This window comes from Crotalus tigris, unplaced genomic scaffold (assembly GCF_016545835.1).
Source record: "Crotalus tigris isolate CLP2741 ecotype Arizona unplaced genomic scaffold, ASM1654583v1 scf7180000021814.131923, whole genome shotgun sequence".
In the NCBI taxonomy this organism is placed as follows: Eukaryota; Metazoa; Chordata; class Lepidosauria; order Squamata; family Viperidae; genus Crotalus; species Crotalus tigris.
In genome coordinates, this window is record NW_024098687.1 from 64090 (window position 1) to 79502 (window position 15413).

The following is a 15413-nucleotide window of genomic DNA, read 5'->3' on the forward strand; positions in this document are numbered from 1 at the left end:
GCTGTTTTTGACCTTTAAAGCCCTTCGTGGAATGAGACCCCCCTCTTCCCAATTACTTCTGCCCACCCCACCAGCTCTAGCAGAAGAGGTATGTTGTGGGTCTTGTCTGTTAAGGAGTAACATTAATGGGACACGGGAGATGGTCCTTTTCTGCAGTGACCTCCATCCTTGATATCCTTCCAGACATCTCTTAAAATATGGTTGTGTGAATAGGCTTGGGGATCTCAAGGAACTGGTGAACTAGCAATGGGGCTGCATTCCTTATCACATCGAATCCTTTCTTCTTTCAATTAATAATGCTTCATTAAAAATTGCACAATCTTTTTGAAATATTAAAATAAGATTCATGTTTTAGCACAGAAGATTCTCAAAAGGAATATAAAAATTAAACTAGAGACATTTCTTTTAGGCTGAATGGAGAAAGAACTTGAAAAATTTTTTGTTGTTGTTATCCATGTTCACAGCAGTGAGAATGGCCAGATTAAGTACTTTAGTCAAAGAAAAGAATACATCCGACTTTATTTCTACTTGGAAACCGCTTCTCAATTTTGTGGTTGAGGTAGAAAAATATGATACATTGACTTTGGGTTTTGTTGATTAGAAAAAGTTTCTACTCATAGAAATGGCTAGTGCATATTAAATATGCAAAAGTAAAAAAGTCGAGGCTGTAATATTTTTATTCAACTTTGTTGAAAAGAACACACAATTTTATTAACTGAGAGGTGATAAAGAAAGAACTGGCATTATTTTCATAGCCTGGGAGGGAATATTATTTCCCGCTCCACATTTATCTTTTCAGCTAAGAAGCCACCAAGTGCTTCCACTTTCCTTCCAATTTCCAAAGACTATCGCTGATTAATAAGGGATGTAGTTGATTTTAAGATTATATTTTTCTTTTTTCTGAATTTTCACTTTGGAAGCAGTGTAAACAGAGAACAATGGGAACGTGACAGGACTCAACATGCTGGATGTCCTTCTCCTTCCTGAAGCAGATGAGCTGCTGAAGCTGCACAATGCTTTCACGAACTGCTGACAACAGGCTGCAACATGCGCAACTTTGTGTTGCTCCTGGAGGCACTGAGGGACTGGCAATTTGTCAGTTTCAGATGAGGGGGGGGAAAGAAGCATCTGCCATGTTGAGTTGGATCCCATTGCCGATCATCCATCTGCCATTTTAAGTAGACTCTAGGCCAGACATGTCAAACACAAGGCCCGAGGGCCAGATGCGGCCCGCAAAGTGGTTTCATGTGGCCCGCGAAGCCATCCTGGAAACAGTGAGGGAACGGCCCCCTCTGCCTTGGCCTTGGCCCAGGCCAGCTGGGAGCCAATGTACAATTTTGTGGTGGCCATCTATGCTGAAACACATTCAGTCTTAGCTCCATAAGCCCCCCCCCCAATGGCCTGAGAGGAACAGTGAGGCTCCTCCAGTGGACCATGCCTTGGCACTTGCCCCGGTCCCACCTCCTTCTGCCAGAGACCCTCAGATCTGTCCCACTCCTGCCCAGGCCCCCACAGGCACCCTTGACGCGAACGATGTAGAGCTAGCCACACCCACCCATTAGGCCACACCCACTCCATCCACGGTCACCCAGTAGGCTACACCCACCCTGGCCACACCCACCCGGCCCCGAGGGCAACCGCAATGCTGATGCGGCCCTCAATGAAATTGAGTTTGACACCCCTGCTTTAGGTAACCTTCCGCCATTTTAGGGACTGCAGGCAGCCCATTTTGTAACTGTGTGTCGTTTGTCAAAGAGAGGCTCTTTATTCAGGTACTGCTGTTGCCTCCCAGCTCAGACACCCCGACTTTGGCCTGGAGCTGGTAAGAACTTGAGACCTGAATTCGAGAGAGGCGCTTTTCCCTTTGCAAAGGGGCTTCTTTGCCCCCCCAAAATAGGAAACACCCAGCAATTCAGGCAAAGCAAAGAGCCTTTATTAAGGGCTGTGTGGAAGAGACAGCAATCTGCCCAGAAAGTGGCCAGGACCTGTGTTATTTTTGGCCAGTCTCTTCAAGGCTTCTCCCCAGGGACAGCACAACACAGCAAAGTTGACTGTAAAAATTGTGCTGTGAAACAACTGAAGGTGAGGGGGAAGGTGTTGTGTTTGTGTGTGGAAGTAAGGTAGTTAGAAAGGGATTTTTTTTCTCTAACAGTAATCAAAAGCAGTAATACAGGTGGGAGCAGCGGTGGAAAAGAGTGAGTTGTGAGTAATAGCGTGTGTGTGTGTGTGTGTGTTGTAAGGGACCTGGGTTGTTGAGTCTTGTGTGTCTTGAGTCCACCAAACTGGGTATAGTTAAAAGAACCATGACAGTCGCGGGGGGGGGGGGGGGAAAGACTCAAGTCTTTTTATAGGGTACAGAAAGAAATACAAATCTTTGGTACATCTGATATGCCAGAAATAAGGTGACCAACTTTTTTACAATGAAAAGGAGGACACAAATAAATTGAAGAAAAAAATATCGTAAATAAAAGAAACATTTTATTCATTGCAACAATAATACAGACAACTTGCAAGTGCAAAGTTTGCCGGCCGGATGTTTTCACACGCCCAGCAGTAATTCCTATTGGCTTTCGAAAGCCAATAGGGGGAGTAGCACAGCTCATGCAAAAGTTGAAAAAAAAAAACCCATCAAAAAAGGGTGCCGGAACACCGTTCTGAGCGTTCTATGAGGAAAAAAAAGCCCTGCAGATTAGTCTTCAAATATCGAAAAGGAGGACATGTAGGAGGACACTTTTCGAGGGAGGACAGAACTTACAAAAGGAGGACTGTCCTCCCTAAAGGAGGACGGTTGGTCACCTTACCAGAAAGCAAGAGATCAAAGAATAAAAGAGATGGATTAGATGCAAGGCCTGAATAACAGAAAACAAGGATTTTAGACGCCATGACCTAAGTGGCAAATTTATGGGGTACGTTTCCCTTCTCCAGATAAAATTGGATCTAGCTTAGTACTTGCAAGCGTATCGGAGGCCTTCCAGAATCCACTTCCGGTTGTGAAAAAGCAACTTTTCCCATACCAAAAGAAACAGTCTTGTCTAAGGAAAGAAAAACACTCTTTTTTAACGTCAGAAAAGAGATCCAGCCTCCCTTGTTAAAAGAGCTAATATCGCCTTTTAAAATGCTAATATTAAGCCTAAAATCCCAGGGAAAAGACGGCCCGTGTTTAATTTTAGTCCTGCAAGAGAACATCGAGTTTCACTATCGGGTGACAGAAACGTCCGCAGGAAAGTCGACCAAAGCGAAGCAAATGCCCGCAAGGCCTGTTCTTCGAAGAGGAGCTTCCGAGCGTGGCCTAAAGTCGGCCCGAGGTCCAGTTCAAGGCTGTCAGCAGGTCCAAAGGGCTGAGATTCGAGAGTGACATTCAGACACAATTGAGCTAAATGCGGCTTCCATCAGAGGACAGAGCCAGCCCCATCTCTTCTATAGGCTGCAGCCAACTGTCACTCATCGGAATGTTCACTCTGTTGCTAGGCAATGACCAATAGGATCCTTGTTCTGCTCTCCTTTTCACTGATGTTTTAGATTTTTTTTTCTTTTCCCAACTTATATGTCAACCATTTTCCCAGTGTGTTTGCAAATTCCAGATTTCTTTTTTCTTTTGCATAATTCATCTTTATTTCCATTTCTCTTACTGATAACACTTTATTTGCTAGTTAACTATTTAAATATCTATTAACATTCATAGATAATTGCCTCTGTGGAAGCTTCATTTTGTGGGCAATAGTCCTCTTTGGAAACTTTTTAGAACTCTTCTTTTTTTCTTATTTCATCCAAAATCCCTTGTGTTTTCTCTTTCTTTTTCTCCTTAATGTTCCCCTTCTCTTAAACCAGTGGTTCTCAACCTTTCTAATGCCGTGACCCCATAAAACAGTTCCCCATGTTGTGGTGACCCCCAAGTGGGTGTGGCCACCAATAAGAGGGAGTAGGACAGCTAGGGAAAAGGGAAAAAAATGGCAGACTGCGTTGTTTGGCGACCCCCGTGAAATGGTCGTTTGACCCCAAATGGGGTCCCGACCCACAGGTTGAGAACCACTGTCTTAAACTATCCTCTCATGAGAAACTTTGCTTGCAAAGGGCCCCATCCACTCGCTCAGGAGGCCCCACACCAAATTTACCCCACATCTCCTGGGAAGACAAAATCTCAGTCACCCCCTCCGGACTTCCCCAGGTCTCTTCTCTCTCTGAATGATTTCCTCCTTGGGTTCCCTAGCAAAATTGTCCCAAGCTTTCAAATAAATTCTGGTTTCATCAGAACCAGAAACAGAAAAAGCACAACATACAGATGCTCCAAAGTCTCTTGTTCCAATCCGTCCATACGTGGAGAGCCTTTGTGGTGGGAGACCAAGAGGAGATCCAGCTGGCATCTACCAAACCTCCTTTCCTCTCAAAATGCCTCTTCCTGATCATGTGGTGGCCCACCTTTTCCTTTCCACCTTCTTGGAAAACAGAGCAGCGTCTCAGTCAGAGGGATTGTCCACCCAGCTGGGTCTTCTCCTCCTCTTGAAGATTCCTTGTCCCAGATGTTTCTCCTTGGGGTCTCCACTCCCAAGAACAGCCTGGCTGTTACGAAAAGAGGCTCTCCTTCCAAATCTTGGCTCTTGAGAGGAAGAGGGAGTTAGCACAACTCCTCATGAGCTTCTTTTGTGCTTGGACACACACACACACAGACACATCTCAACTGACGCTGCCTCTGATTCTCGCTCTGAATTGGAGCTCACATGTAAAGAGGACAAATCACACACTGGATGCTCCTCTGTACTCATTTTGATATTTCTCTGCAAAAAAGAAAAACCAGTCAAAGCTCAAAAGAATCCACCAGAGATCATCCAATGTCCCCCTCTGTAGGAGGAAGAGCCCCAGGAGATACTTTACAGTTGTTTAGTCACAACAACTCCTGGCCACTCCTGTGCACCGTCACGGGAAGATCTTCAGTCTACAAAAGGACAGATCTGCCCCAAGAGAGACTTCCTGCTTTTGGGATAGAAGGAGAATTGGGGGAAGCAGCAGCAGCTGGGAGGGGAGGAAGATTTTCATCGAAATCCTTCTCTGCTGCTCTTACACCGAGGTCTTTGAAAGGGACAGAACTGGGATGCCTCTTCCCAGCTCAGAAGAAGACGGGACTGTTCCACCCTCAGACTCAGCCAAGTCAAGACTGGAGTCCCAGCAAGAGGCCGAGATCTCAGAGGCTCCCCAAGAGGGCTGGGAAAGCAGGACAGGAGGAAGCCCTGAAGAAGCTCCCCAAAGGGAGAGACTTGGGAGGAACCTCCCCATCTTCCTTCCATCACCTAGAAAAGGAGACTTACTGAAAAACCAGATCCCAACAATCACAGCCAGCAGGACAAGGCCAGCCACAACGCAGCCGATGATGATCCCCAGGCTGGATTTTGGTTCTGAATTGGGAGAAAAAGCAGATAATTGAAGGAGAGCCCAAAACAATCATTCCAATTAGGGGAGAGACCTAAAGCAGCGAAAGCTGGAAATTCCCCAAATTAAAACCTCCATGGGCTCCTCTTCATGTCCCTCTAAGGGTAGCATGAAGGTGCCTTGCTAACCATTGTTAGGACGTAACCTCATGTCGCTGCCTTCTTCTCCCACCAGCCCAACATGAAGGCAACAGAATTCCTCTTTAGCTCTTCAGCTCAAAGCAGCCGTTTGCAATCTGGTGACTCTCAGCCGTTTATAGAAACAGAAACTTCAGCAACAAAATTTGTGAAAAAATAAAAAACGTTGTGTTCTTTTTAAGAGGCTGCCCCAATTAGTCATGACTCTGGGTGGAATTGGGCAGCTCTGGAATGCTATCTTTTTTCTTAAACCTGAGTATTTGCATTTTATTATTTAAAGAGGCTCTCCTCTTTAAATAATAAAATGTAAAAAATAAAATGTAAAAAAGTAAAAGCGTTCATGTCACCTGTCCTTTTTTTTTAAGTATACAGTTTCATTTTCTTTATCTTTTTTAAGATTGGTCTTCCACCGCCGTTCTTTCCTCAAGACTAAAACACGCTGATTCCTGTCTAGACATCTACTGAGGATTCAGTTTCAGTCTGGTTGCTTTACTGTGGATTTCTTCCAATGGCTGTGAATCTGCATTAATGGGTGTTGCCCAGAACTGGATGTTCTCCTTGAGGCAAGGTCCGATCATGGCAGAACAGAGGCAGACGATTCCCTTGATCGTTTGGAAACCATGGTTTATTTGGTACAGCCAAAAATTCCACATTCCTTCTTTTAAGGTACTTTGTGCTTCTGGCTCATATTCCGTTTCCCATCCAGCCAAATATGGCCCACCCAATACTTGCACTTCAGATGTTTATATCGTAAGTGAAGAACATCACGCTTAGAATCCTACACTTGGAAGGAAGGAACCTAAGAGGTCATCCTGTCTAACCCCCTGTTTGGTGCAGGATTGCCATGTTAGCCATCAGACCAGCCACTCTAGGCATTTCCTGAAAGCAGCCACAGTTCATCCATTTTAATCAAATGTGGCATTCAGAAAAGGGGCTTCCAGATGCCTCTTCATTTGTGTATTTTGGGGATTCTAAACAAAAGCAAATCGGTTTCTGGTGCTCAGCGTAGTCGCTGCTTTTCTGCTGGAGGGAGGAAACGGGAGAAGAAAGGCTAAGAGAGGCTCTGAGGCCATTTCATCAGGATCTGCCAGCTCTTGTGATGGGATCTGCTGCTTCCCTTAAATCACCTGAAGCCAGTTCTACGGACTGGTCCCTGCAGCTTCACCAACCTCCACAATGGAAAAACCAATGGATCAAAGCTCCAGTAGGCTCACATCTGGGGGTGAGATTCCTCTCCCACAACCCTCCAGCCTGCCCAAGAGCCCAGCCTTTCCCTCCCTGCAGCCTCTCACCCTTCAGGGCTACGTCCAGAGGCTCCTGCAGGCTGTCGTGCTCCACGTGGCACCGATAGCGGCCCCTCCGTTTGGGATCGATCTGGATGCTGAGCCAGGCGTGGAAGGTCCCATCCGCGTTGGGGGCCACGGAGCCACGGAGGGTGTCCTGCAGCCAGACCTCCCCGTCCCTCGTCCAGGAGGCCTCGATCTCCCTGGGGTAGAAGCCATCCAGGCGGCAGACGTGCGTCTCCATCCCATCCTCCACCTCCGTCTTGCTGCTCATGGTCACCTCTGGGGGCTCTGCAGAAACGGCACCACCGGAATTAACTCTGAGCCCCTCCAGAGTCTCAAAGGTGGGTGGGAAATTTGGAGGGGCAGGAAAATCTCCCATTACTTCCCACTCCACACCTGCAGCGTTTCCAAGAGTTTTGGGAAATGCTCCAGATCTGGAAAATGCTCAACCGCAAGAACTCCTGATGCTGAGTCCTTCCCAGGGACTCAGCCTGAAAAGCCTCCAGCAGCAAATTGAGGGTCCAAGGAAATTCCTCTCTGGCTGCTTTGAACTCTGAATGATCTTGGATTGTTTCCTTCAGGGGAGGGAAAGTGGAGCTGCTCTTTTAAGTTCCCTTTCAAGACAACAACAACACAGAAGTTTCTCCCTTCAGCTAATACTAGGGAAGGGGGGAGTCAAGGAGCCCAGAGGGGAAGGGGTCGAACCAGTGGGGAGAGGTTGTCTAGATGGGAAAATAAGAACAAATCACAGGAAAAGATTATACTGTGAGCCCCCCCTTGTGGGGTGGGGGGGGTGTTCCTGAAGGTGGAGAGGGGGCTGTTTTGAGGAAAGACTCACTAGGTCAGAATGGAAGGAACCTGTTTGGGGTTTAAGAGAAAGACCCACAGAAACTTTGGAAAGAAAAAGACCCCTCAATGTTGGCCTTTTTTTGCCCAAGCGGGGGGGGGGGGGGGGGGGCCTGAAGATGTCTTATTAATGGTAGAAGTGGAGACACCCAGTGGTGGGCATGGGAAGTGCATCATCAGGTACAAGGCAGGGAGGGAGCCCCCTGTGGGATGTGGGGGGGGGAAAGAGAGTTAATGGGGAGACATTAAGGGGGCTCCTCACACTTGGCTACAGTTTGGCTCATGGGGGTTTCACTGAAAAATCCCAAGTTCTCCCTGTTGCCCCTTATTGAGCTGTGAAGAGGACACCCCGAGTTCTTTTGCTGCCTGGTCCACCCAGATTCCCCCCAGGCGGAGGCTGCATTTCCTGGACCATGGAATGGCGGCCTGGCAAGGGGAACCAATCAGGGCTTCCCGCGTCATGGGGAGGGGCTGGGAGGGGAGGGGGAGGATTCCCTCCTGGGCCGTCAGACTGCCGACCAGGGACCCAAAGGGGCCGAATGTGCACCAGAAATCCAGCCCTAAAGGAGGAAAGTCCAGCCTGGATCCAGAGGCTCACCTGTCCTCAGCAGCGTCTCCTTCCCATAGGACAGGTACCTCTCCAGCCACTCAATGCAGATTTCCTCCAGGTAGGATTTCTGTCCCTGATTCAATCCTGGAACAGCGTCCCATTTCCTCTGGGAGATCTGGGCCTGGGGTTGGGGAGCCACCCAGGTGAGGGTCTCCTTGTCAAAGGTGAGGAAGGTCCTCCCGTCGTAGCCAAACTGATCAAACCCTCCTTTGCTCTCTTCTCCCTGCAGCTCACAGCCGTACACCCTCTGCCATGTGTGAAGGCCTGAAATAGGGACAGGATGATGGTTTGGGGAGTCCTCAAGATGGACAGACACCCTCCTCCCTGAAGGGGACCCTGGAGGGAGGCACTGACACCCCCGTTTCCTCCCTAGCATTCAAGGGAAAGAAAGTCCCCATCAATAACCATCCTTCTCCCCTCCCTCGACCTGTGTCCCTGCATTCCCCCCCCTCCCCGGATGGAGCCCCTGACCTATATCACTTTCTACAGGAAGACCCTCACCTGGGTGGCTCCCGACCCCCAAGGCTCAGATCCCCCAGGAAAGGAGAAGCTGCAAAAGCCAACAGAGGATCCCAAGGGAGACGGCGAAAAGGAGCTGCAGAAGAAACGGAAAGAGGGAGATCCTTCCAACTTTCTTTCTGCTGTTCCTCTCTTGGGGAGACCCTGGGGGGGGGGAGGAAGGGATCCTAAGGGGAACAGTGGCCTGAATCTGCAGCTCCAAAGAGGAACTGAGAATCTCTCAAGATGATCTGCTTGATCAGCAAAGAAGCTAGCAAGGATCCCTGTGACCATCAATCTTGGTCTGGTTCCCATCTTGGGATATCCAGAAACAAACCATGGCTTAGTGCAATGTGGGAATGAAGCCTCGAAGTGGCCCAAAGAAATATTTTCCTTTGCAACAGCAGCCAGTGGCTCGATTTGATCTGCACCCCCAAAGGGTTGTTGACCTTTGAAATGAAGTTTGAAGTTTACAGTCTCTGCAAGGATCTGGAGAAGATGTTTCAACTTCAAATGACCAAATTCTTGGATTTAAAAAGAAATGTTTCTACTTCTGCTTGGGCTTGAGAGTGAGGAAGGACGCCAAATCTGAGGGAAAACCACTTGTAAGTACAGTTGAACTAAACTGACAGTTCTTTCCCTTTCCACTCCCTTGAATGACCGGGTGAGGGGATCCTTTCTCTGCAGCTTCTGCTCAGCCTGAGACCTTCCCTTTGGAGGGAGAGGGAGATCCTCGTCAGCTGCAGACTGATCCTATCCTTGAGGGGAGATTTCCTGATCTGCCCATAGGGAAAAAAAAAGTTCTGGATTTCTGCCCAAGAAGAATCTCCTGCCATTCACAGGAAGGCAGTGAATATAATTGGCTGCAGTTTTCAACTTCTAACACATGAGAACAAGCTCTGTCTTATTTCACAAGCATCAAAAGCGAAGAGGAGAAATTGTCTTATTTGCATCAAATCTGTGTGTGCTCATCTCAAGTTTGGCACAGAATTGAATACATATTTGGGCAACAAAAAAAACAGGCACAGGGATCACGTAGAAAAGGCAAGCTTAATTTTTTTATTTTTAGTGTAAGAAGGCTGTTAATGCATCTCTACAGATCTACGCAGGAAACAATTCTGCCCCATCTCTGAGCCTGGATGTTCAGGGGTTCCCCGAGGCCTGAAAAATAGTTCAAGGGTTCCTGCAGGGTCAAGAGGTTAAGAAAGGCTGCTTTAGGGAGGCTAAAATATATTTATATTTGTAATTGCTGTGAAGAATATCAGAAGCCACTTTTTTATGTCTTTTTTCTTTGCTTTCTTCAACTTGTTTTCTTTTCTGATATAGTTTTTGATTTTTCTTTGATTTCTTTCTTTTATCTCCTTTACTTTATGTTACTTTCTATTAGTTTTTATCTTTTGTTGAAAAGGTTCAATACAAATTATATAAAAAATTTCAGAAGGCGAACAGGATATCAGAGATCATTAAAATGTATTGAAAACACAGAGATTAATGTGATAAAGCCTTTACATAAAATCAAGGGTGGGACCATGTTATGAATGCTGCTTTAGAGAAGCTAAAATATTTATATCTTTTATTTATATTAATAACTGCTGTAAAGAATATCAGAAGCCGTTTCTTCATACCTTTGTTTCTGTAGTCCTTTTTTTTTCAACTATTTCCTTTTCTTGCACTGTTTGATTTTATTTTTTATTTCTTTCTTTTGTCTCCTTTACTTTAAATAACTTTCTACTAGTTTTTATCTTCTTGGTGAAACACGTTTTAATAAATATTATATAAAAAAAACGAAAATGCCAACAGGATGTCAGGGATCATTAAAATGGTACTGAAAACACGGAGGCTAATGTCACAAAGCCTTTGCGTAAATCAAGGGAGGGACCACATCTGGAATATTGTGGGCAGTTCTGGTCACCAGACCTCCAAAAGGGCAGGAGGGAGGTGGGGAAGGTCCAGAGGGGGCGACCCAGAGGATGGGAGGGTGGAAGCAGCCTCCCTTGGAGGAAAAGTTGGGACATTTGGGGCTGTTTGGCCTGGAAAAGAGGCTCCCCTCCACTCTGGCCGCTCTCCTTCCCCCTTTCTCCACCAGGGGGAGCCCTCTGGGTCCAGCTCTGCTCCCCTGAGAGGCCAGCAGGGGGCCTGGAGGGATCCTCGGGGATCAGGGGCAGAACTAGGAAAGTCTGGGATCTGCCTGGAGGGGGGCAAGGAAAGGGCAGCAGAAAGAGGGGGGCTGCACACCCTGTGATGAAAGAAGAGAAAATGGCGGATATTTGTGGAGATTTACCTCAGCCCAAAGAAATAGCCCCTCCCCTGAATCAGGTTCCTTGAAGGTGAATCTTCTCCCCCAAAGATGGCAGAAGGTGGGGGGGCTGCTGAAGAAGGCCTCTCCCCCTCCAGGGTAGACCCACCAAGAGGGCAGCGCAGGAGTCCAGCCGGAGGGACCAAGGATGGGAAGCCATCAGCGCTCTGAGCGACTCAGGAAGGGCCCCAAATGGGGGTTTCTTTCTTCTCTGTCCTTTTTCCCCCTCAAGATTGGGAGGATCCTGGAAGTGATCCTGTCCCCCCCCCAATAGTCCCCCCACCCCATTTGGCCTCCTGGCCTCTCCTTCTACCTGGAGGGTGAGAAGAAGCTCCTGCCATTTTGTGCCCCACTCATCCCTCCAAAAAGAGATGAAAGAGAGGGATCTAGTCAGCCCAGATGAATCTGCAGTTGATCCCTCAATTCTCTGGAGTGGAAACAGAAAACCAAGGACCTGCTTCCCCCAGCATTTCCTTAGGATCCACCTGCTTCTTTTCTGGGAGGGGAGGGACCTGGGATCCCCTCCCTCTCCCACAGCAGGGGATCCACCAAGGCCAGGACCCTCTGCCTTTCAGGGGAGGAGGTGAGATTTTGGTCTCTTTTAACTCAGTTTATATCCATATCCACATCCTATCAATAGACAGAGAGAGAGAGGGATAACTTGAAAAAAAATGTTTTTATTAACTGCAATTGGCAGAAAACGTCAGCTATGGAGGCAACGACAACCTTATACTGAGTTTTAAAAAAAGAATAAACATATTAAAAACCTTTTTAAATGTGGGGAAGAAGCCATTCCATTTGAAGGCACCCCCTTTTCTCCCCCCTGCTGGTTCCTGGGGAGGGGATTATGGGGCAGGAGGAGCCACCCAACCCATCACTTACCTTCGCTCTGATTGTAGCGAGTCCTCAGAGTCTCCAGGCCATTTTTGAAGGAATCCTCAGCCTCAAGAAAATTCCGGGTATTAATGTCCCAGTATTGGGGGTCTTCTTTCTCCGCTTTCTCCATCCAGGAGACTCGAGGCTGCATCCTCCGGCTGTTGCTGTCGTAGTGAACGAAGACCTGACCGTCCACGTACCCCACACCGACAAAGTGGGGCTGCCCCTGACTGGGCTCCGAGATGGAGGAGTAGAAATACTTCAGGGAGTGGGAGGAGGCGCCTGGAAGGGACCCAGAAGGGCAGAGTTAGGGGGCTCCAGTCAAGGACCCTCATCCTATGGAGGCTCCAATCTGAGGCTCTGGGGGGAAAGGAAGAAAAAGAAAGATGAAAGAGGAGAAGGAGGAGGAAGAAGAAGAAGAAGTAGGAGGAGAAGAAGGAGAAGGAGAAGAGGAGGAGGAAGGAGGAGGAGGAGGAGGAGAAGAAGGAGGAGGAGGAGGAGGAGGGGAGGAGGAAGAAGAGGAAGAAGAAGAAGAGGAGAGCTGGGGCAGGAGAAAGGGGGAAAGGAAGGGGGAGAGGATGGAAGAGGAGGAGGAAGAAGAAGGAGGAGAAGAAGGAGAAGGAGAGGAGGAGGGAGAAGGAGGAGGAGGAGAAGAAGAGCTGGAGAGAGGAGAAGGGGGAAAGAAGGGGGAGAGGATGGAAGAGGAGGAGGAGGAAGAAGGAGAAGAAGAAGAAGGGGAAGGAGGAGGAGAAGAAGAGGAGGAGGAGAGCTGGGGGGAGGAGAAAGGGGGAAAAGAAGGGGGAGAGGATGGAAGAGGAGGAGAAGGAGAAGGAGGAGGAGGAGGAGGAGGAGGAGAGCTGGGGGGATGAGAAAGGGGGGAAAGGGGGGAGAGGATGGAAGAGGAGGAGGATTGCTGCACCCACAATCACTCTCGCGGCTGCATTCTGAACCAACTGCAGCCTCTGAACGCTCTTCAAGGGTAGCCCCATGTAGAGCGCATTACAGTAGTCCAGTCTTGAGGTGACAAGGGCATGAGTAACCGTGAGTAGAGCCTCCCGGTCCAAATAAGGCCGCAACTGGTGCACCAGGCGAACCTGGGCAAAGGTCCCCCTGGCCACAGCCGATAGATGTTGTTCCAAATATAGCTGTGAGTCCAGGAGGACAGCCAAGCAAGCTGTTCTTTTCATGATCACCATCCAGAGGGGCTTCTGTCAGTTAATATCTGTCAGTTTTTAAATGCCTTTTATATATTTTCTCTGAGGAACAACTAGGAAAACCCCAAGACGCCTATCTGATTACTAAGGTATAACAGTACATTGTAAATATTTTGGATTCTGCAGACTGTCCTATGCTGAGAGCTCTTGAAACGGAAACAGGAGTATTTTGGGTGGAAAAATCCCTTTCCTGTCCTTGAAAATAGCTTTGAGGATATTGGGGTTTAGGATGAGGAGGGGGGGGGGAATTGGGATCCAGGAGAAAGTGAAAATCAAAAAGGTGGATCTTTAGGAAGATTATTCAAGGTTCAAGGAGCCTTTCTCTCCTTAATCCGATGGCTGAATTGCACCACCCTCCGGGTCTGCCAACACAGAGAACCCAGTTAAGAAACAAGCCGGGTCTTCCCAGCACCAGAAGCCACAAAGAGCCTCGGAGACCCTCCAAAGGCAGGGAAGAGGACCCAAGAGGTTGTGCGAAGGAGCCAGGAGGTTGTGAATTGACCTGGTCCTGTGCAAACGCCGCTTTCCGACAACCTCCACTTTGCAAGTGGGAAAGAACTGCGCTTGGGGGCGTCCAGATAGACTTGACTGACCTCTGGAGGAGCCACCCTTGTCCTGTTCCCAGAAGGGATCTCCGGGGGGGGGGGAGGAGGAGGGGAGAGGAAGCAGCAGAGTCCCATTCACGCTCTGGGGCCTGATCTCAAAGTGGCCAGAGGGGGGGGAGGGGGAGCGGACTAGAAAGAGGACCGAATCAGGGTTCTCTTTCTGGGAATAAACTTTTGCGGGGGAGGAGAGAGAAAGGTTCCCTGGAAGAAAAAGGGGCCGAAACCCCCCAAAGGCCCCAAAGGGACTCACCAAAGTAGCCCTCCCGGAGGGCGAGCGCCACCAGCACCAGGAGCAAGAGGGGCGCAGAGCGCAGAGCCATCCTGGCCGCGATCCCCAACCTGCGCCCCGAAGAACCAGGCGATCAACAACGCAACTATCCAGAACAGGCTGGTGATTGGCCAATCCCAACCAGTAGGAAAAAAAAGCATTCTCATGTCGTCATTGTTGCTAGGCAGACGTCCAGGCCGTTGCTAGTAAGGCCGCGACCGCCAGCCCGCGCCACGCTCTTCTCCTGAAGCCACAAAGCAAAGAAAGAGGCGCTCTCGGTGATCAACAACGCAACGATCCAGAACATGCTGGTGATTGGCCAATCCCAACCAGTAGGAAAAGAAAAAGCATTCTCTTGGCGTCATTGTTGCTAGGCAGACGTCCAGGCCCAACCGGGGAGAGGGTCGTAGAAAGGGCATCTAAAGTTCCATCGGGAAATCCCCTTCCGGGGACTCCGCCTCTTGGGGGAGGGGAGGGGCTGCGGGGCTGAGAAAAGCGGGAGGGTTCTCCGGGGGAGAGGAGACCCCGCACAGCCCCTCCCAGCCGGGGATCAGGGGGAGGGGCCAAAAGGGCCAATGCACTCACTCCTGGGCTGAGTCAACAGAGGGACAAGGTCAAGATGAGGAGAAATGGGGGCAGCGCTTTAATCCTGCACCTGTGAGGCCACCCTGGGATACAACTTTGGTCACCAGGATGAAAAAAGAGAGACAGCCTAGCCTGGAAAGCGTGCAGAGAAGAGCAACAAAGGGCCTGAAGGCTCAATCCTACGATGAAGGGTGGAGGGAGCGAAGCATGGCAGAGAAGGAAGAAGGGGGACAGGATAACTGTCAGTATTGGATGGCGTCATGGTTCTGAAAGATGAAGCTCTTCAAAGAACTTTGAGGCATTGTTTACCTTAAAGAATCTTTTAATTTGCAACATAGCTTCGGCATCGTACATAGTGAAGCCAAAATCTGGAATTCTCCTCCCCCAACATACAGTATCTAGGCCAGGGGTAGGCAACCACGGCTCTTTTATGACTTGTGGACTTCAACTCCCAGAATTCCTAGCCAGCATGGCTCAGCTTGGAAACCTCTCCCTTTCCCCTCAGCAATGCTGGCTCAGGAATTCTGGGAGTTGAAGTCCAGGAGTCATAAAAGAGCCAAGGTTGCCTACCCCTGATCTAGGCACAACTCACTCCTTCATTTAACAGTCATTAATCACATTCTCCAATTGGTTTGAAGTAGGACCTTTCCCTCCCATTCCATAACCCCCAGCATTTATGTCCTCTTATTACAACTAGCCTTGAAGAATATGCTATTGAATTATTGTTATGGCTAACTAGTCCCCAAGCACATTCTCCCCCCCTCCTCCCTT

At 48.7% G+C, this 15413-nt stretch overlaps 1 protein-coding gene across 2 annotated transcripts; it reads right to left on the bottom strand.

Annotated features, from left to right (window-relative positions):
- Nucleotides 1–3918: 3918 nt before the first annotated feature.
- Nucleotides 3919–15101, bottom strand: LOC120296926 (H-2 class I histocompatibility antigen, Q9 alpha chain-like). 2 transcript variants are annotated; one of them, XM_039318981.1, is made up of 6 exons: nucleotides 14040–15099; nucleotides 11977–12252; nucleotides 8289–8564; nucleotides 6851–7132; nucleotides 5301–5387; nucleotides 3919–4772 (listed from the first exon to the last, which is right to left on the bottom strand). In XM_039318981.1, the coding sequence occupies exons 1-6, from the start codon at nucleotides 14107–14109 to the stop codon at nucleotides 4732–4734; spliced, it is 1032 nt and encodes a 343-aa protein (XP_039174915.1). In that variant the 5' UTR covers nucleotides 14110–15099; the 3' UTR covers nucleotides 3919–4731. The 2 variants fall into 2 exon arrangements, with proteins under 2 accessions (XP_039174915.1, XP_039174914.1); XM_039318980.1 differs by lacking the exons at nucleotides 3919–4772; nucleotides 5301–5387 and having other exon boundaries at nucleotides 5414–7132; nucleotides 14040–15101.
- Between the last annotated feature and the right edge of the window lie 312 nt (nucleotides 15102–15413).

Bases quoted from the DNA above. Each gene is read 5' to 3' on its own strand.
- LOC120296926 (XM_039318980.1), bottom strand. From the start codon at position 14,109: ATGGCTCTGCGCTCTGCGCCCCTCTTGCTCCTGGTGCTGGTGGCGCTC. The intron at 12,253-14,039 runs GTGAGTCCCTTT...GGTCCCTTCCAG, and splicing joins CCTCCGGGAGGGCTACTTTG to GCGCCTCCTCCCACTCCCTG. The intron at 8,565-11,976 runs GTAAGTGATGGG...TCCCTATTTCAG, and splicing joins TCGCTACAATCAGAGCGAAG to GCCTTCACACATGGCAGAGG.